Source organism: Oncorhynchus mykiss, chromosome 7 (assembly GCF_013265735.2).
Source record: "Oncorhynchus mykiss isolate Arlee chromosome 7, USDA_OmykA_1.1, whole genome shotgun sequence".
NCBI lineage: Eukaryota > Metazoa > Chordata > Actinopteri > Salmoniformes > Salmonidae > Oncorhynchus > Oncorhynchus mykiss.
This window is the reverse complement of record NC_048571.1, coordinates 47302206-47323653: the sequence shown is the minus strand read 5'-3', so window position 1 is coordinate 47323653 and position 21448 is coordinate 47302206. Positions and strand designations below refer to the sequence as shown.

At 41.8% G+C, this 21448-nt stretch overlaps 1 protein-coding gene across 1 annotated transcript in view; it reads left to right on the top strand.

Moving 5' to 3' along the window:
• LOC110527890 (metabotropic glutamate receptor 6) overlaps positions 1-20964 on the top strand; it is a 34390-nt gene extending 13426 nt beyond the window's left edge. The window contains exons 3-12 of the mRNA XM_021609481.2: positions 11354-11570; positions 11727-11862; positions 12010-12164; positions 12309-12449; positions 12564-12764; positions 13531-13670; positions 13927-14550; positions 14724-15035; positions 19205-19440; positions 19575-20964. Of these exons, the coding sequence (XP_021465156.1) occupies positions 11354-11570; positions 11727-11862; positions 12010-12164; positions 12309-12449; positions 12564-12764; positions 13531-13670; positions 13927-14550; positions 14724-15035; positions 19205-19440; positions 19575-19578 (2166 nt within the window). The 3' untranslated portion in view covers positions 19579-20964. The remainder of the gene's footprint in view (positions 1-11353; positions 11571-11726; positions 11863-12009; positions 12165-12308; positions 12450-12563; positions 12765-13530; positions 13671-13926; positions 14551-14723; positions 15036-19204; positions 19441-19574) is intronic.
• The last annotated feature ends 484 nt before the right edge of the window (positions 20965-21448 follow it).

The following is a 21448-nucleotide window of genomic DNA, read 5'->3' as shown; positions in this document are numbered from 1 at the left end:
AGATGGGATGGCGTATCACTGCAGAATGCTGTGGGATCCATGCTGGTTAAGTGGGCCTTGAATTCTAAATAAATCACTGACAGTGTCACCAGCAAAGCACTCCAGCACCACCACACCTCCCCGTCCATGCTTCATGGCGGGAACCACACATGCGGAGATCATCCATTCATCTACTCTGCGTCTCACAAACACACAGCGGTTGGAATCAAAAATCTCACATTTCCACCAGTCTAATGTCCATAGCTCGTTTTTCTTGGACCAAGCAAATCTCTTCTTCTTAGCAAGATGGCGCCGACAGAGAGGGTCACCTCACTTCAAGTCCTTAGGAAACTCTGCAGTATTTTGTTTTTTTATTTATTATTTCTTGCATTGTTAGCCCAGAAAATCTGAAGTATTATTACATACAGCAGGGAAGAACTATTGGATATCAGAGCGACATCAATTTACCAGCACTACGACCAGCAATATGACTTTCCTGAAGCGAATCTTTTGTTCAAACCACCTAAGGCATTCAAAATGTTACCAGAGGCTGACCCAAAACAACGTCGCCGCAGGAGAGGTAGACGGAGCGGCCTTCTGGTCAGACTTCGGAGGTGCGCACACCACCTACCGCTTCTGAGTATCTAACTCCCTAATGTCCAGATTCTTGATAACAAGGTAGACGAAATTAGGGCTAGGGTTGCTTTCCAGAGAGACATCCGGGACTGTAACATACTCGGTTTCATGGAAACATGGCTCTTTGGGGACATGCTGTCGGAATCGGTACAGCCACCGGGATTCTTTGTGCGTCACGACGAGAGGAATAAACATCGGGGGTGGGGGGTGTATGTTTTATGATTAACAACTCATGGTGTAATTGTAACAACATACAGTACAGGAACTCAAGTCGTTCTGTTTACTGGACCTAGAATTCCTCACAACCAAATGCCGTCCGTATTATCTCCCAAGAGAATTCTCATCGGTTATTGTCACTGCGGTGTATATCCCCTCCCAAGCAGACACCACGACGGCCCTCAAGGAATTCAACTGGACTCTATGCAAACTGGAAACCATATATCCGGAGGCTGCTTTTATTGTAGCTGGGGATTTTAACAAAGCAAATTTGAGAACAAGCTTACCTAAATTCTATCAGCATATCGATTGTAGTACCCGGGCTGGCAAAACACTGGATCACTGCTACTCTAACTTCCACGATGCATGCAAGGCCCTCCCTTGCCCTCCGTGCGCCAAATCCGACCACGACTCCATTTTGCTTCTCGCCTCCTATAGGCAGAAACTCAAACAGGATGTACCCGTGACTAGGACCATTCAACACTGTTCTGACCAATCGGAATCCACACTTCAAGATTGTTTTGATCACGCAGACTGGGACATGTTCCAGATAGCCTCAGAAAATAATATAGGTTTGTACGCTGATTCAGTGAGGGAGATTATAAGGAAGTGCATAGGAGATGTCGTTTCCTCTGTGACTATTAAAACCTACCCTAACCAGAAACCGTGGCTAGATGGCGGCATTCGCGCAAAACTGAAAGCGTGTCCAACCACGTTAAACCATAGAAAGATGACCGGGAATATGGCCGAATACAAACAGTATAGTTAATTCCTCCACAAGGCAATCAAACAAGCGAAAATTCAGAATAGGGACAAAGTGGAGTCGCAATTCAACGACTCAGACACGAGACCTATGTGGCAGGGTCTACAGGCAATCACGGACTGCAAAAAGAAAACCGCCACGTCACGGACACCGACATCTTGCTTCCAGCGAAACTAAACACTTTCTTTGCCCGCCTTGAGGATAATACAATGCCACTGACGCTGCCCGCTACCAAGGACTGTGCCCTCCCCCTCTCCTTCTCCATGGCCAACGTGAGTAAGACATTTAAATGTGTTAACCCTCGCAAGGCTGCGGCCCAGATGGCATTCCTAGCCTCGTCCTCAGAGAATGCGCAGATCAGCTCGCTGGTGTGTTTATGGACATATTCAATCTCTCCCTATCCCAGTCTGCTGTCCCCATATGCTTCAAGATGGCCACCATTGTTCATGTACCCAAGAAGGCAAAGGTAACTGGACTCATCATGAAGTGCCTTGAGAGACTATTCAAGGATCATATCACCTCCACCTTACCTGTCACCCTAGACCCACTGCAATTTGCATACCACCCCAACAGGTCCACAGACGATGCAATCGCCATCACACTGCACACTACCCTATCCCATCTGGACAAGAGGAATATCTATGTAAGAATGCTGTTCATTGACTACAGCTCAGCATTCAACACTATAGTACCCTCCAAGGTCATCATTAATCTTGAGGCCCTGGGTCCCAACCCCGCCCTGTGCGATTTGGTCCTGGACTTCCTGATGGGCCGCCCCCAAGTGGGGAAGGTAGGAAACAACATCTCCACTTCGCTGATCCAACACTGGGACCCCACATGGGTGCGTTCTCAGACCCCTCCTGTACTCCCTGTTCACCTGTGACTGCGTGGCCATTCAACTCGATCATCAAGTTTGCAGACGACACAACAGTAGTAGGCTTGATCACCAACAACGATGAGACAGCCTATAGGTAGGAGGTTATTATATTTTCCAGACTAAACAAAAGTTGTGGGTCTACCTAAAAGTTGGCAACAGTAGTTAGACAAATGTAAAATGATCAACATGGTAACTGGGTGATTCTGCAATTTCGGGCACTTTGGCCCTGCAAGATTTCAGAAATTAAAACTTATTGAAACACCATTTTACCAGTATTATAATTGTCTTTGATTTGTCTAGAAACAATATCTGATAATGGCTGCGATCGTACTATTCAGGAATGTATATATTTTTGTCATTTTCCCCTGACAGCCATGGACAAATGTCAATTCCATTACGTCATTAAAAATCAATTTTAGTTGAAAATGAAATATCATACAATTTATTTAGAACACATTTCTTATACATTTGTACATGAACTTGTATTGAATATTATTTTAAGTGATGTTTAAGGTTTTCCTAATACTAATAATTCAATAAACCTACCTTTGTGATAGCTGAAAAGGTTTATTTATCCTGAAAAATAAAATATTTCCACCCAACCTTTTTGTGAGATTATGATATCAACCACCTATCTAAAACAAACCAATCAATGTAAATTACACATACAGTGGGGCAAAAAAGTATTTAGTCAGCCACCAATTGTGCAAGTTCTCCCACTTAAAAATATGAGAGAGGCCTGTAATTTTCATCATAGTTACACTTCAACTATAACAGACAAAATGAGAAAAAAAATCCAGAAAATCACATTGTAGGATTTCTAATGAATTTATTTGCAAATTAAATTAAATTAAATTTGAGTCCCTGGCGGCGTAGTGTGTTACTGATGTTACTTTCTTACTTTGGTCCCAGCTATCTGCAGGTCATTCACAAGGTCCCCCGTGTGGTTCTGGAATTTTTGCTCACCGTTCCTGTGATCATTTTGACCCCACGGGGTGAGATCTTGCGTGGAGCCCCAGATCGAGGTAGATTATCAGTGGTCTTGTATGTCTTCCATTTCCTAATAATTGCTCCCACAGTTGATTTCTTCAAAGCAAGCTGCTTACCTGTTGCAGATTCAGTCTTCCCAGCCTGGTGCAGGTCTACAATTTTGTTTCTGGTGTCCTTTGACAGCTCTTTGGTCTTGGCCATAGTGGAGCTTGGAGTGTGACTGTTTGAGGTTGTGGACAGGTGTCTTTTATACTGATAACACGTTCAAACAGGTGCCATTAATACAGGTAACGAGTGGAGGACAGAGGAGCCTCTTAAAGAAGAAGTTACAGGTCTGTGAGAGCCAGAAATCTTGCTTGTTTGTAGGTGACCAAATACTTATTTTCCACCATAATTAGCAAATAAATTCCTTAAAAATCCTACAATGTGATTTTCTGGATTTTTTTTCTCATTTTGTCTGTAATAGTTGAAGTGCACCTATGATGAAAATTACCGGCCTCTCTCATCTTTTTAAGTGGGAGAACTTGCACAATTGGTGGCTGACTAAATACTTTTTTGCCCCACTGTATGTGTAATTTACCCAGAAAATATGGGTGTTTTGGAAATGACATCTACAGTATGTTAAAACAAAACGTATGAAAACAATATTTTATTGCAAACATTTTGAACAACAACCATTGTTAAACATTTAATTAATATAAGACAAAGTAAGATTCCAAAAGTAACCGATGGGCAGAGCTCAAGGAAGTAGGCCAGTGTTTCTGAGTGATGGGCCCAGATAGCTGAGGGGTCATGATGCATAGAAGAGCTCAGTGAGCAAAGTGAAACTGTATAGTTTGTGGTATATCCAACACAGGTGTGGAGGGTCAACTGCTTGTGAGAATCACCAACGTGAACTGCCTGGATTTAACTGGTGCATTTACAGAAGTGGTTCTCTGCAAAGTCAATATGCACAATGATCTCGTCTTTATTGGTGTCGAATATTGTACACGTGTTTCCCAAAGTTCTCTTTCATTCCTTTGGAGAAGTCCTCCAGTAGAGTCTGTAGTGTGCCGCACACATTTTATTTTAGTGTCAAATGTACCGTGAACTTCTCCATGTTTCCCTCTTTGTTTGTCTTCTCTCTGTCTCTTCAGCTTTGTTTTTCCACCTAAACCAGCATGTCTGCTCACCAGCATCAAAGTCAGATGTTTAAGCTCTTTTGCTTGGCAAAGGGAGCACTCTGTGTACATGCACTCTTTCTTTAGGTCCTCACAGCAGAAAGACTCACTAAGGTTCTCAATGTTGTTGCAGCTGATCACATTGTGATACTGTCGTTTGTCCACCATGAACTGGAGGTTGACGTGGATTTTGCAGAGGCATGTGTCCCTATCCTGGACTGTTGGCTTGACAACCCAAATTCTTCTTTTGAAGAATTCATAGTAGGACATTTTAATCTCTGAATATTCCCTCTTAAACTTATGATAAAGGTTCTGAATTGTACCATTCAAGAAGCGCATCTTTTTCTTCTTGTTCCTCGTTAGTGTGTCCTTTTTCCCAGTTGTTGCTCTGTTGTCATCACGTTCATGGAATCTAGTGATTTTGTCTCCTGTGGCTGTAATAAATCTGTTACACTGCTTTTTAATGGAGTATTGAAGACTTGTTGGCCTGTTTTCCTTTTCCCTCATTCTCTGTTTGTGGCTTTGACCAGGCCATACTTTCTCAGGATGTGGCCTCTGAGCATTTTTGAAGCCACTTGTTTGTCCTTTTGGCACTGAACATGTTTTGATACTTTTTGCTTTAACTCTGCAATGATGGAATCTTGAAACAGTAAAATCCTTCTCAAGTTATTCAGAGTTCCCTTCATTTGCTGTTTTGTCTTTGTCTTTGGGGAATACCTTTTTTGTATTTCTCAGCTTTGCGTAAAGCATTATGAAGTTTGACATTTGTCATGCAAAGATCTCTGTATGTTTTTGAGCGACCTCTCCCAACCTTTTTCCTTCCTGCGAGTATTCGACTTTTCATTCCTCTTGCAGACAATGAGGAAGGGGTATCAGGGCATGCATCGGGGTAGGTAAGTTAGGGGCAGTTATGTTGACCTCTGGCTGCAAGTCATCTGGTGACTGAGGTGGTGTGTTGCCTGATAGGTAAGGTCTCCATTGCAACTTTTATCTTTAAAGCCTGTCTTCTATTCCGTTGGTTGCATTTCCTTTTTCTTCGCTTGCTTCTTTGTTCTCGCTTTGTAAGTTCAGAGATAGATTTCACTTCTCCCTTCTCTTTTTTCTTCCAGTATCTCTCCCTGTCTGTTTGCAGATGTTCCTGGTATTGTATAGGATCCTTTTTTATTTTTATTTCTATGTCTGTGCTGTTTTATGTGGCATCTTCTAATTAATTTAAAACATGATTAAATAAACCTAAAGTAAAAAAAACATAATGGATCATTTCCACCACGTTCTGTCATTTCCACCACAGTTAAGTTTGTAACGGAAATGACTGTGGTGGAAATTATGCTTACTACAGTTTTTAGAGAAAAATGACAGGCAGTTTGACATGCTTTGGCTAGTATTACAACTAGCATATAGTTTACAATAAATACATCAAATATACAAAATTCTACCACAAATTAAAGAAATTATAGCCTGTTTGGAAATGCCTGACAAAAATAATATTCTCTACACAAGCAAACTTCTGGACATCACATCTGGAACAAATGTCCGCTGCAGCCATGTGCTTCAGTGTCACATTAAGTTTCCAATATAACATTCTCTTGAAAAAAGTTTATCAATGAGTTATTTGTCCTCAGTGGTAGAAATGACACCACTACCAAAGGACAGGTATATTTTGTGTGAAAAAAATATATAAAGGGCATACTCAAAGTACATTTTGATGTAGATTTTATGCCATTGACTCTTTCTATAGTAAATAACATTATATAATGTGTAATTATTAATGTCTTCTCATAGAAAAACATAGTAGAAGCTCAAATGTCTGGGTCAGGGACAAGAGCAAAACAGTGAAATGTAGGTATAAAATGTATCTGAGAAGTAGCTAAAATACTTGATAGAAAGGTGTTAAAAAAAGTCTGGGGTGATTGTTGTGTGAACTTAACATCTACAGTACCAGTCAAAAGTTTGGACACACGTACTCATTCAAGGGTTTTTCTTTATTTTTTACTATTTTCTACATTGTAGAATAATTGTGAAGACATCACAACCATGAAATAACACATATTTGGTTAGGTCAGGGTGTGACTCGGGTGGGAGAATCTATGTTTTCTATTTCTTTGTTGTTTTTGCCTAGTGTGGTTCCCAATCAGAGGCAGCTGTTTATCGTTGTCTCTGATTGGGGATCATATATAAGTTGTGATTTTCCGTTTGGGTTTTGTGGAGAGTTATTTTCTGTTTAGATGTTTTGTTTCCTGACAGAACTGTGCGCTTTCGTTTCTCTGCTTTGTTATTTTGTTGCGGTGTTCAGTTTATTAAAAATCATGAACGCCTACAACGCTGCACCTTGGTCTCCTTCTTCAACCCACGAGAGTCATTACAATATGTAATCATGTAGTAACCAAAAAACGGTTAAATAAGTCATTATACTGTATATTTTAGATTCTTCAAAGTAGCCACCCTTTGCCTTGATGACAGATTTACACACTCTTGGCATTCTGTCAATCAGCTTCATGAGGTAGTCAACTGGAATGCATTTCAATTCACAGGGGTGCCTTGTTAAAAGTTAATTTGTGGGATTTCTTTCTTCCTTAATGGGTTTGAGCCAATCAGTTGTGTTGTGACAAGGTAGGGTTGGTATACAGAAGATACAGTAGCCCTATTTGGTAAAAGACCATGTCCATATTATGGCAAGAACAACTCAAATAAGCAAAGAGAAACCACAGTCCATTACTTTAAGACATGAAGGTCAGTCAATATGGAAAATGTCAAGAACTTTGAAAGTTTCTTCAAGTGCAGTCGCAAAAACCATCAAGCACTATGATGAAGCTGACTCTCATGAGGACCGACACAGGAAAGGAAGACCTTTGCTGCAGAGGATAAGTTCATTAGAGTTACCAGCCTCAGAAATTGCAAAGAAATACTTCACAGAGTTCAAGTAACAGACACATCTCAACTTCAACTGTTCAGAGGAGACTGCGTGAATCAGGCCTTCGTTGCTGCTGCTGCTGCTGCTGCTGCAAAAAATGAAAGGACACCAATAAAAGAGGAGACTTGCTTGGGCCAAGAAACACAAGCAATGAACTGGTGGAAATCTGTCCTTTGGTCTCCAAATTGGATATTTTTGGTTCCAACAGCCATGTCTTGTGAAACACAGAGTAGGTGAACAGATGATCTCTGCATGTGTGGTTCCCACCGTGAAGCATGGAGGAGGAGGTTTGATTGTGTGGGGGTGTTTTTGCTGGTGACACTGTTGTGATTTATTTAGAATTCAAGGCACACTTAACCAGCATGGCTACCACAGAATTCTGCAGCGATATGCCATCCCATCTAGTTTGCTCTTAGTGGGACTGTCATTTGTTTTTCAACAGGACAATGACCAAAACACACCTCCAGGCTGTGTAAGGGCTATTTGACCAATAAGGAGAGCGATGGAGTGCTGCATCAGATGACCTGGCCTCCACAATCACCTGACCTCAATCCAATTAATATGGTTAGGGATGAGTTGGACCGCAAAGTGAAGGAAAAGCAGCCAACAAGTGCTCAGCATATGTGGGAACTCCTTTAAGCTGGTTGAGAGAATGCCAAGAGTGTGCAAAGCTGTCATCAAAGCAAAGGGTGGCTACTTTGAAGAATCTAAAATATATATTGACTTACTTAACACTTTTTTTGGTTACTACATGATTCCATATGTGTTATTTCATGGTTTTGTCTTCACAATTAATCTGCAATGTTGAAAACAGGAAAAATAATGAAAAACCCTTGAATGAGCAGGTGTGTCCAAACTTTTGACTGGTACTGTGTATGAAGAAAAACATGTTGTGAAATAAAATCCTCAACATTTAGGACATACAGTGGGGCAAAAAAGTATTTAGTCAGCCACCAATTGTGCAAGTTCTCCCACTTAAAAAGATGAGAGAGGCCTGTAATTTTCATCATAGTTACACTTCAACTATGACCGACAAAATGAGAAAATAAATCCAGAAAATCATATTGTAGGATTTTTAATGAATTTATTTGCAAATTATGGTGGAAAATAAGTATTGGGGGTCGCAATGTGTAGTGACGATCAACTACACACCGTGCCCACCAAGTAGTGCCAATCAAGAGTTGGGTTCAGTAGGGTCTGGCTCAAGCACATATGTGTACTAGCGAGTGTTGTACTAGCTATATATCAAGTGTTGTATTGTGCTAGCTAGACAAAACCAAATAGCTAGTGTTGCATTGTGCTAGCTAGCTAATGTGTACTAGCTAGCTAGCCAAACCCAACTAGCTAGTGCTCTATTGTGCTAGCTAGATAGCTAGTGTGTATTAGCTAACTAGCTAACCAAACCAGTATGATTGTTAGCTAGCATGCTAGCTAGCCCAACTGCTACAACCAAAACAAATGTTTGAAACAATAACAATTGTTTCAATTGTTGAACTGCATCCAGTTCAACATCCATTTGAGGGTTCCTCCTAGCGGGTCCGTCCAGTTGCTTGCTATACTGTCCATCTCGGTGCTCTATACAGTCTGTCCCAGTCCAACTCAGAGTTATAGCTGACTCTATTATTTTACATTACCCTAAACATGATGGAATTCATTACTGAATTAACTCAGAAACCACACTTGTGTGGAAACACCTGTGTTTTCGATATACTTTCTATCCCTCATTTACTCAAGTGATTCCTTTATTTTGGCATTTCCCAGTAGGCACTTTTTTAGAGTATGCACAGTTACTCAGTTAAGATCTGACCCTTTTTTTCAAGTTTGTCTAAAATGACATACCCAAATCTAACTGCCTGTAGCTCAGGACCTGAAGCAAAGATATGCATATTCATGATACCATTTGAAAGGAAACACTTTGAAGTGTGTGGAAATTAATGTAGAAGAATATAACACATTCGATCTGGTAAAAGATAATACAAAGAAATAAACATGCTTTTTTGCACTATCATCTTTGAAATGCAAGAGAAAGGCCCAGGCAATTTAGAATTTGGCCACTAGATGGCAGCAGTTTAGACTGATCCAATGAACCATTGCATATCTGTTCAAAATGTTGCATCAAGTCTGCCCAACTGTGCCTAATTGGTTTATTATATACATTTTCAAGTTCATAATTGTGCACTCTCCTCAAATAATAGCATGGTATTCTTTCACTGTAATAGCTACTGTAAATTGGACAGTGCAGTTAGATTAAAAAGAATTTAAGCTTTCTGCCCATATCAGATATTTGAATGATTGTTCTCTTTAATCACATTACATAATATTTTAACATGACATCTGAACTAAATGTTCTTTGTGGTATTTTATTGAATTTCAGCACAGACATTTGAATTGTGACTACACAAACATTGAGATTGAATTGTAAGAGCTTCTATAGGATTCTATAAATGGAGAGTGCTAGCGCACTTACGAAACAATACCATGCTATTGCCATCAGTAATTTCAGTATATTCTGAATGAAAATGGTTTGCACAGAAGAGGAATGTGTCATAACACCTTGAAATAACATGTCAGCTACTCTAGGTCAGTTAAGTTATGAATGTTTTATGCCAATGATAAGGATTACAACAACATTTGAATGGAAATCTAGATAATTATGCTCTAAATGTTCCTGTCAGAAAAAGGTTAGGTTTGTCTATGGGGTTGAGGTCAGAGATCCTTGGATATGTCATGGAACTCAACACGCATGGCACTGAAATGTACATGGTAGGGCCAAAGAACCAGTTAGGGTTGCAACATAGCATAACAGTCTACAGATGTATTTTTTTTAATGGACTGTCTGACAGCCATAATTACTTGATTTTGAAGATAAATTATGCCATCCTTGTATTTTGGATTAAAGGAGGCTTCATGTTTCTTTAGGAATTAGTGACGGAATGTAAATATTTGAAAATGACGTTATCATTGATCACATCAATGTTTGGTGTATCGAATTTCACCCTCCCAGACAGAAGATTATAAACTAGTAGGAGCCATACCTATCACAGTAATAGATGAATGTTCTAGAGAGAAAGAGTTCAAGTAAAGCAGCAAATGTAAGTTGCACGTGACCATCAGAATTAAATATATTGTATGGCTTACAGCTGAGATATGGTAACCTTGTCTCTTGATCTCTGTCTCTGTCCCTCTGTGTTCAATGTAATTAGACTAAAACCCATATAATCCTTCCAGATAATCTGTGAAATGGTTCTCTCCCTCTTCTCTTCTTCTCCCTTCACAACCCTTTGTATGTCTACCTTTCTCTACTCCCTCTAAAGAACCTCTCATCAAGCCATGGGCGGGCATTAGTGGGATCAGAGTCAAGCCCACTCACATAAACTATGTCATTAAGGAAGTAGCACACCAGTAAATTAATCCTCTAATCCATTAATTTTTTTCAAACAAATGCTTTTACAGCAGTGAAATTTACCATCTGTATTTCACCATGACGTTGGTTTTTATGGCCGACACAGACCAGTAGTAAAGCTCTAGAAATATTACAGTGGATGATTGTCGCCATGTCCTAGTGGATTACATTGGCTGGACATGTGAGAACTATTCAGTACTCTCAATTACTGGCAACGTGTCATCATGAGGTATTAAGTGGTTAGTTTACCAACTGTGTCTGATTTATCCCGACGAAGATTGATTTGATAATAACACATGGTGTCTGGTTCAGTAGCTGTCCAACGTCCATTAACGCTCCTTTTGAATCTAATGATTGTCTCAGGTCTCTTCTTAAAACCATGCAGCCGTTAACATCATGTAACGTATGTATCTTTCAGATCCCCCAGATTAGTTATGCGTCCACGGCTCCAGAGCTGAGTGACAAAAGTCGTTATGAGTTCTTCTCCCGCGTGGTCCCTCCTGACTCCTACCAGGCCCAGGCCATGGTGGACATCGTCAAGGCTATGGGGTGGAACTATGTATCTACACTGGCCTCAGAAGGAAACTACGGTGAGAGCGGCGTCGATGCCTTCCTCCAGATTTCTCGAGAGGCAGGTTTGTACCGAATTTAGTGGGGAATTCAAATGTTCTGGTGTGGCCTAACCATGGCCAACATGGTGTTGAAACTGATGGTACTATATGGGGAGGACATGACGTCCAATGGAGAAGCAGCCTTGGTTTGGGTCTTGTCTTTCTTCTCCCTTCATTCAGGAGGTTTATGCATCGGCCAATCCATCAAAATCCCTCGAGAGCCGAAACCAGGTGGATTTGATAAGATCATCAAGAGACTAATGGAGACCTCTAATGCTCGTGGGGTCATCATCTTTGCCAATGAGGACGACATCAGGTTAGTGGCAAACTAGTTCCTTTCCCTAGGACTGCTGTCACATAACTACCATGCTACTTGTTCTCTAAGCACCACAGTACCAAGTTCCTATAGACTCAAAGCTAATGAAGGTCCAGTGTGCTAATCCATGATCACCACTTATCACAGACGTGTCTTGGAGGCAGCAAAGAGGGCTAACCTGACGGGTCACTTCCTGTTTGTGGGCTCTGACAGCTGGGGGGCCAAGAGCTCCCCCATCCTGGACCAGGAGGATGTGGCTGAGGGGGCTGTCACCATCCTCCCCAAGAGGGCCTCCATCGATGGTAAGGCAAACACATGAAAAAGATATTGCAGAGATACATTGTCTTTTGGTGTTCAATATGAATTTAACTTTAGTGGGGGATGGGAAAGTCTGGGAAAGTCTTAAACATAAGGTGATAGTGATGCTCTGTTGGTCCTTTGCCCAGGGTTCGACAACTACTTCACCTCGAGATCTCTGAAAAACAACAGAAGGAACATCTGGTTTGCAGAATACTGGGAGGACGACTTCAAATGTAAACTCACTCGACCAGGTATCAAGTACGACCTTGGTAGAAGAAAATGTACAGGTAGGAAAATAGGTTATTTCTGACATATTTCAAAGGTTTATCTCAAATAAGCAGATTTACTTACAGGCTACACAGGTTTTATCCATTGTATGCCACCCTTCCTCCCTTCTTCAGGGGAAGAGAGAATTGCACAGGAATCTCAGTACGAGCAGGAAGGGAAAGTACAGTTTGTGATAGACGCGGTGTATGCCATGGCCCATGCCTTACACAGCATGCACCTGGACCTCTGTCCGGGCTCCATGGGCATCTGTGAGAAGATGGACCCAGTGGAAGGGAGTCAGCTGCTCCATTACATTCGCTCAGTCAACTTTAATGGTGAGTTGGAAATGTACAGACCAGGGATTGTTAAAAAGGGTCTTGAGAAATTTCGTTGGAGCAGTAGTTAATCAGGTCTGGGAACGTTCAATGAACTTTGTTTGGATCGAGTTTGAAATTGTATCTTCTATCCTGACCTTTCTTTTTGTTGTGGCTGTCAAGTCAGATAATACTCTTGATAATTGAAATGATATATTTTTATAATTAAAGCCCAAACAGAGGAAATGTCCTGGTTTCATGAAGCATTTTCCACTACTGGTTCCCATCACATCCCATCAGAGAGGTTAGTCTGAGAGGTCAGTCACTCCAAAAAAGTGTGGATGGAAGTCAGTCTGAAGACATCACTGCACTCTGTGTTAACCTCTTCAATGCACTATTCTTCCACAGGGCAGCCTCTCTTCTTTCTTCATACACAAGAAACACTCCTCTTTTCATCTCCATCTTTCACAACAAATATTTTTCTTGGAGTCCAAGGAGCTTTCTATGAAAAGCAAAGCTATTTCCTTTTCCCTGTTTGTGGATGACCTTTGCTTGTGTGGAAGCCCTCTGATTGAATGCTTGAAGGGAACAGAGAGTACCGAAATAGCGGCATGTATGGAAAGGAACCCTCAGCAGGAAGAATCTTATGCTCAGCTTTGCACTGGTTGCATAAGACATGAGCTTTAGGTTCACCGTAGGTTTCATTTTTCTTTGTTCAAAGGTAAAAGCATTGCACGGCCCACTAGCGGGTAGCCCTGTTACAAATCCTTGCTCCTCTATCCAACAGGCAGTGCAGGGACTGGGGTCATGTTCAATGAGAATGGAGATGCTCCTGGTCGCTATGACATCTTCCAGTTCCAACTTTCCAACACCACCAACCCTGGCTACCGGTGTATTGGCCAGTGGACAAACAATCTGCGACTCAATGTAAACATTTGTTTTGGTCTATTTTATTTTTCAATGACGATGTTCACTTTATCAGTGTTGCTATTGCATTGAGGAATGTACTGTTTGTGTTTTGAGTTGACAACCTTTCAATTTAACCAAACTCATTCCAGTTATTCATGCACTTTTATTTAGCTCCATTTAGTCATTCATTCTCTTTCCCCCAGTAATGACATGATGTGACTACTTCAGGAGTTCACTTGATGTTCTTCAACATTGTCTCTGTCTCTGTTTAAAGGCTGAGGAGATGCAGTGGTCGGGTGGGGACCGTGCAGTCCCTGACTCGGTGTGCAGTTTCCCCTGTGAGCTAGGAGAGAGGAAGAAGATGGTGAAGGGTGTACCCTGTTGCTGGCACTGCGAACTGTGCGACGGATATCAATACCAGCTGGATGAGCTAAACTGTGACATGTGTCCCTTCGATATGCGTCCCATGCCAAACCGAACGGGCTGCCGGTCCACACCCATCATCAAACTGGAGTGGAGCTCCCCCTGGGCCATCATCCCTGTGTTCCTGGCTGTCCTGGGCATCCTGGCCACCTCCGGATGCATCATCACCTTCATCCGCTTTAACGACACCCCCATCGTCCGAGCCTCCGGTCGGGAGCTCAGCTACGTTCTCCTGACAGGCATCTTCCTCATCTACCTGATCACCTTCCTCATGATCGCAGAGCCCAGCGCCCCAGTGTGTGCATTCCGCAGGCTGCTGCTGGGCCTGGGCATGTGTATTACCTACTCAGCTATGCTCACCAAGACCAACCGCATTTACCGTATTTTTGAGCAGGGCAAGAAAGCAGTCACGCCACCTCCATTCATCAGCCCTGCTTCTCAGCTGATCATCACCTTTATACTCATTGGAGTGCAGGTGAGTGAGTTGCTGCCTCTCTCCTATTGCATTTGATGAAAACAAGGCAGTAATACAACAGTGCTTGTTAAAGACACAGGAAATGGTATCTGGAATGGTATACAGGAGAATTAGATTGATCTGCTGAATCATGGGCCACATCAATCTTGGGATCATTCTCTGTATCTCCACAGTTACTTGGCATTTTCATCTGGTTCGGAGTGGTGCCCCCACACACCATCATAGACTATGAGGAGCAGCGGCCGCCCAACCCAGAGTTTGCACGTGGGGTCCTGAAATGTGACATGTCCGACCTGGCCCTGGTCCTCTGCTTGAGCTACAGTATCGTGCTGATGGTGACCTGCACTGTGTATGCCATCAAGAGCAGAGGGGTGCCAGAGACCTTCAACGAGGCCAAGCCCATTGGCTTCACCATGTACACCACCTGTATCATCTGGCTGGCCTTTGTGCCCATCTTCTTTGGTACAGCACAGTCTACTGAGAAGGTTTGAAAATCAATCACATTTCTATATTTGCTGGTATTTATCCATTGGCAGAGAAAGACCATTTTTTATATACTTAAAAAAGCAACCCTAGAACTATCAGTATGTTTTCTAGAATAGGTTCTAGACTGTTATCAAATGCTTGTTTGTTACCTTTAATATCAGATTTTTTCCATGAGGCACTCACAGTATGTTCAGCATCCTCTTCATTGACTTACAGCGGAACAATAGTCAGGATTTAAAAGAAGGAAGTACACTATAAATACAAAAGTATGTGGACGCCCCTTCAAATGAGTGGATTCGGCTATTTCAGCCACACCCTTTTCTGACAGGTCTGTAAAATCGAGCACACAGCCATGCAATCTCCATAGACAAACATTGGCAGTAGAATGGCCTTACTGAAGAGCTCAGTGACTTTCAACGTGGCACGATCACAGGATGTCATCTTTCAAACAAGTTAGTTTGTAACATTTCTGCCCTGCTAGAGCTGCCCCGGTCAACTGTAAGTGCTGTTATTGTGAAGTGGAAACGTCTAGGAGCAACAACGGCTCAGACGCAAAGTGGTAGTCAACACAAGCTCACAGAAGGGAACCACCGAGTCCTGAAGCGTGTAAGCAGGTAAAAATCGTCTGACCTCAGTTGCAACACTCACTACCGAGTTTCAAACTGCCTAAGGAAGCAACGTCAGTGTCATGGCTGGTTGAAGGACTGGACCAAGGTGCAGCATGGTAAGCGTACATTTTTTCTTTATTCAAAAATGACGCCGACAAAACGAAGACCAAAAACCAAACCGTGAAGCTTTGGGCTCTGAACAAAGACAAAGTTAACTTCCCACAAAACAGGTGGGGGAAAAGGGTACCTAAGTATGGTTCTCAATCAGAGACAATGATAGACAGCTGCCTCTGATTGAGAACCACACCCGGCCAAACACACAGAAATAGAAAATCATAGAACATAGACTGCCCAGCCAAATCACACCCTGACAAAACCAAAATAGAGACATAAAACGCTCTACGGTCAGGGCGTGACAGTCAGCACAATAATTGTTCGTCGGGAGCTTCATGAAATGGGTTTCCATGGCCGAGCAGCCACACACAAGCCTAAGATCACCATGTGCAATGCCAAGCGTCACCTGGAGTGGTGTAAAGCTCTCCACCATTGGTCTCTGGAGCAGTGAAAATGCCTTCTCTGGAGTGTTGAATCATGCTTCACCATTTGGCAGTCTGATGGACAAATCTTGGTTTGGCGGATGCCAGGAGAACGCTACCTGCCCGAATGCATAGTGCCCACTGTAAAGTTCGGTGGAGGGGGAATAATGGTCTGGGGCTGTTTTTCATGGTCTGGCTAGGTCCCTTAATTCCAGTGAAGGGAAATCTCAACACTACAGCATACAATGACATTCTAGATGATTCTGTGCTTCCAACATTGTGCCAACAGTTTGGGGAAGGCCCTTCCCTGTTTCAGCATGACAATGCCCCCGTGCACAAAGTGAGGTCCATACAGAAGTGGTTTGTTGAGATCATTGTGGCAGAACTTGACTGGCCTGCACAGAGATCTCAGATCTCAACCCCATCGTAAACCTTTGGGATGAATTGGAACACCAACTGCAAGCCAGGCCTAATTTCCCAACATTAGAGCCCGACCTCACTAATATTCTTGTGGATGAATGGAAGCAAGTCCCCGCAGCAATATTCCAACATCTAGTGGAAAGCCTTCCCATATTAGTGGAGGCTGTTAAAGCAGCAAAGGGGGGACCAACTCCATATTAATGTCCTTGATTTTGGAATGAGAGAGTCTACGAGCATGTGTCCACTTACTTTTGGCAATGTAGTGTCTGTTCAGTTTAGTAGAGTATGTTGTTAAATCAGTCAGCCTAAATGAAGTCTTTAAAGTCTTTTCACCTCTGCAAATCGAAATGAAATGAATCAAAGAGGTCAAAAAAGAGGTCAGATAAGCTCAGTGATAAAATGGGTCTCTGAGAGACAAATAAATATCCACTACGTGCTATTCAATTACACACTTACAGCTTAGAACATCTAAATATAGCATCAATAACATTTAGTTCTCAGATCGCATTAGTTGACATTTTTGACCAGACAGTATTAAAACATTACAGTAACAGGGAAGGAGTGTTCTTAGATTGGATGCAAGGTTATTGATGCATTAGACTTTGAGAGGTACTCAGAAAAGTGTAAAGAATTGCAAGTTGATCAATAGGGAAGTGTGAATGTAAGGTGTTGGCAAACTTAGGGGGTTGGCTATTTTTTCTTACATTTTTCTACTGACTTCCCTCAATGTGTGAATTATTATTTTATATATATATACTGTATATATGTTTGTTTTTTAACTTTACCCCCTTTTTCTTCCCAATTTCATGATATCCAATTGGTAGTTACAGTCTTGCCCCAATCCTAGACAGGATTGTGTCTGAGGAAGGGTACCAAAACATTTCTGCAGGATTGAAGGTCCCCAAAAACACAGCGGCCTCCATCATTCTTAAATGAGCAATCGGGGGAGAAGGGCCTTGGTCAGGGAGGTAACCAAGAACCCGATGGTCACTCTGACAGAACTACAGAGTTCCTCTGTGGAGATGGGAGAACCTTCCAGAAGGGCAACCATCTCTGCAGCATTCCACCAATCAGGCCTTTATGTTAGAGTGGCCAGATGTAAGCCACTTCTCAGTAAAAGGCACATGACAGCCCACTTGGAGTTTGCCAAAAGGCACCTAAAGACTCTCAGACCATGAAAGAAGATTCTCTGGTCTGATGAAACCAAGATTTAACTCTTTGTCCTGAATGCCAAGCCTCAAGTCTGGAGGAAACTTGGCACCATCCTTACATTGTAGCATGATGGTAGCAGCATCATGCTGTGAGGATTTTTTTCAGCGGCAGGGACTGGGAGACTAGTCAGGTTTGAGGGAAAGATGAATGGTCATGAATGGTGATGAAAACCTTATCCAGAGTTCTCAGGACCTCAGACTGGGGTGAAGGTTCACCTTCCAACAGGACAACGGCCTTAAGCGCACAGCCAAGACGACGCAAGAGTGGCTTCTTGGCAAGTCTTTGAATATCTTTGAGTGGCCCAGCCAGAGCTCGGACTTTAACACGATCGAACATCTCTGGCGAGACCTGAAAAAACCTGTGCAGCGACGCTCCCCATCCAACCTGGCAGAGCTTGAGTGGATCTGCAGAGAAGAACGGGAGAAACTCCCCAAATACAGGTGTGCCAAGCTTGTAGCATCATACCCAAGAAGACTTGAGGCTGTAATCGCCTCTAAAGGTGCTTAAACAAAGTACTGAGTAAAGGGTTTATATACTTTTGTACGTGTGATACTTTTTTATAGATTTGCAAAAATTTCTAAAAGCCTATTTTTGCTTTGTCATTATGGGGTATTGTGTGTAGACTGATGAGGGGAAAAACACAATTCAATCAATTGTAGAATAAGGCTGTAACGTAACAAAATGAGGGAAAAGTCAAGGGGTCTGAATACTTTCCAAATGCACTTTGGGTCTTTGTTAATACGTTTTTTTTATGGCATGTATTTCTTCATTTATTCATGACATGTACTGCGTTTGAATTGTCAGTGCATCGGACTCGGATCACAAGTCTGTTCTCAGTATTGTTGTTGCCAGCCTGACAACAGAGGAACAACACGTGAATAGACATGTTGAAGGCCCATAAATAGAGCACCACTCCTCAGTGCTTATACTGGGATATAAATCATTCATCCCAGGCTAAAAACACAACTGTCTCCTTGAGCATTCAGATGAAGAAACAACGTCTGTATACTGTGTACCTCCTATTTGACCATCTGTCGATCAATTCTTCATACAATAATTAGGTATAATAAAGGTATGTCATGGGGATTGCCATGGAAATGTTATGTAAGACATACATTATTATTAATATTGATTGAATGTACAGTTTTACTGTATTCTCAGAATAGTATCAGAATACTATATTCTCATTCTCAGGGTATTATCAGATAAATAGATGGAAGGATAGGCATAGGATAGAAAGGAAAAATAGGAAAAGGTGTCTTTTGAATTGTGAACGCAATACAAACAATTCATTTAGTACTCAGCCAGGCAATCAAAACCCTATTGTAAAATGTCTAGGTGTATACTCAGGTATTTATTATAAACATTCATCCTGCTTTCCCTCTGCTCTAGATGTTCATCCAGACCACCACCCTGACGGTGTCCATGAGCCTGAGTGCCACTGTGTCCCTGGGCATGTTGTACGTCCCTAAGGTCTATGTCATCATCTTCCAACCGGAGCAGAACGTACAGAAACGCAAGCGCAGCTCCAAGGCTGTGGCTTCCACAGTGACCTCACAACTCTCCCAGAAAGACGACAAGCAGAACGGAGAGTCCAAAAGTAGTGCCATAGTGCCTGACCGATCACAGTGAGTAAAGCAGCGACGGTATCCACTGATCCCTCACCTGTGCTACCTTATGTATTCACAATGATATAGAAACAGATTAGTGTTCATTTTTCACTAAAACAATTGGTAATTGTCTCTCTCTTCAATCACTTTAGATAATCCAGCAGGAAACCAGAGATGAATACGACACCTGGCACCTAACAGACGACAGCTTATAATGGTCTCCCTTGGCAAAGCACTCCTTCACATGCAGAGAGGGGGCTCCCGAGTGGCGCAGCGGTCTAAGGCATCACTACAGACCCTGGTTCGATTCCAGGCTGCATCACAACTGGCTGTGATTGGGAGTCCCATAGGGCGGCGCACAATTGGCCTAGCGTCGTCCGGGTTAGGGTTTGGCCAGGGTAGGCCGTCATTGTAAATAAGAATTTGTTCTTAACTGACTTGCCTAGTTAAATAAAGGTTAAGTAAAATTCAAATAAATGAATAAAAGCCAGTTTTTGATCAGTGGTGAAGGCTACATTGTCTCATGGGTGGAATGGAAATAAAGGAAAATGGAGATGCTACCTTTTCTGTAATTTGAAATACACACTCACTGACTCGCCACAGATGCTGTGACCTGACTGTAAATGGAACGCATTGGATCATCCTGGATCATCCTGAATCCTGAACAGAACACAATGAACATTGTGGACAGCTTTGCTAGATTTCAGGACAAAGTCTCCTTTTACATTAGGATATGTCTAAGCGACCATGGCAATTAATTAGTTATCTTTAATTTCTCTCAGGACAATTAGTTGGATCAATAGTGAATAAAATGTTAAACCTTTTCCTCACTGGAAGACCTAAAGTAGGATCCTTTGAGAACAAGCTTAGTTGTTTACGTGATTTATCAGCACTGCATGGGTTGTGAGTTTGTGTGTACATTATACGAATGTTTCCACAGTACTGTTTGTATGGGTGTCACAACTTTGACACGTGGTTATACTTTACTGATTACACTGGAAGGAACTAGCTTCTCTATGCACCACTTTATCCTGGAATAACTAGTGTTGGGTTCTTGAATGACATAGTGATAAAGAGAAACAACTGTAGGGAATTCTGATTACTGACATCAATACTGCCAGATCTCATGTAAGGTACCATTTTAATATTATAACATTTTCTGTTATGCTTTGGTTTAGTTTGCTTTAGCAGTAATAACTTCTATACGATGCTACTTTCTAAATTGAGAAGCAGTGGATCTGAACAGGATATTGTGTTCTGAGACAATTGTTGTTAGAATCACAACAACACATGGTAGACACTAGACAGCAACTTATGGCATTTCCGTAGATTGTTCCTAATTTCTTTATAGTGCTGCTGGTGTTGCGGTTGTGAGAACAGTTGATGGTAACACTTGAGTTCATTGATAATATCACTGGTTTTAGCATCAATGATCACTTGTGTTCTTCAATATTGTGCCATTAAATCACTCTTTTGTGTTCTCAAAATGTATGTAATGTTACAAGTTTCCCTTAAAATAAAATTACTATATAATTTAAATTATGTAAACGTATTTGAAAATGAATGCTTTGGCACTGTAATGGTACACAAAATGACGGTAGCCCAGTTCAGGTCACACTCCAAGCAGTCCTACATTGCATATCGCATGATTGTAGCAATCACTCTGTGCCGAGCGGTATTGCGTTCTGATTTTGTCAGAACACAATGCAGTGGATGCGGCACCGTTTCCATTAAGTTATTTGCAGTAAGATTCTTTTTTGGCTTGGCTGGGATTATGCTCAAGTTCAGGAAACAAAGTATTTAATTAAAAAAATAATTTTAACTTAAAAATACTGTGAAAACGAAAATATAGATAAAACCCAATAATTCAACCTTCGTACTATTGCACTTCTGTAACTGTAGCCATTGTGAGGCTGCCATCATCATTACACTGCCCCCTGCTGGAGATTTATTAAAAATGTACAGTAAAACAGCAACGTGCTGGCAAAGAAACTTAATTAACCATTCTGTAGCATGGAGACTGGAC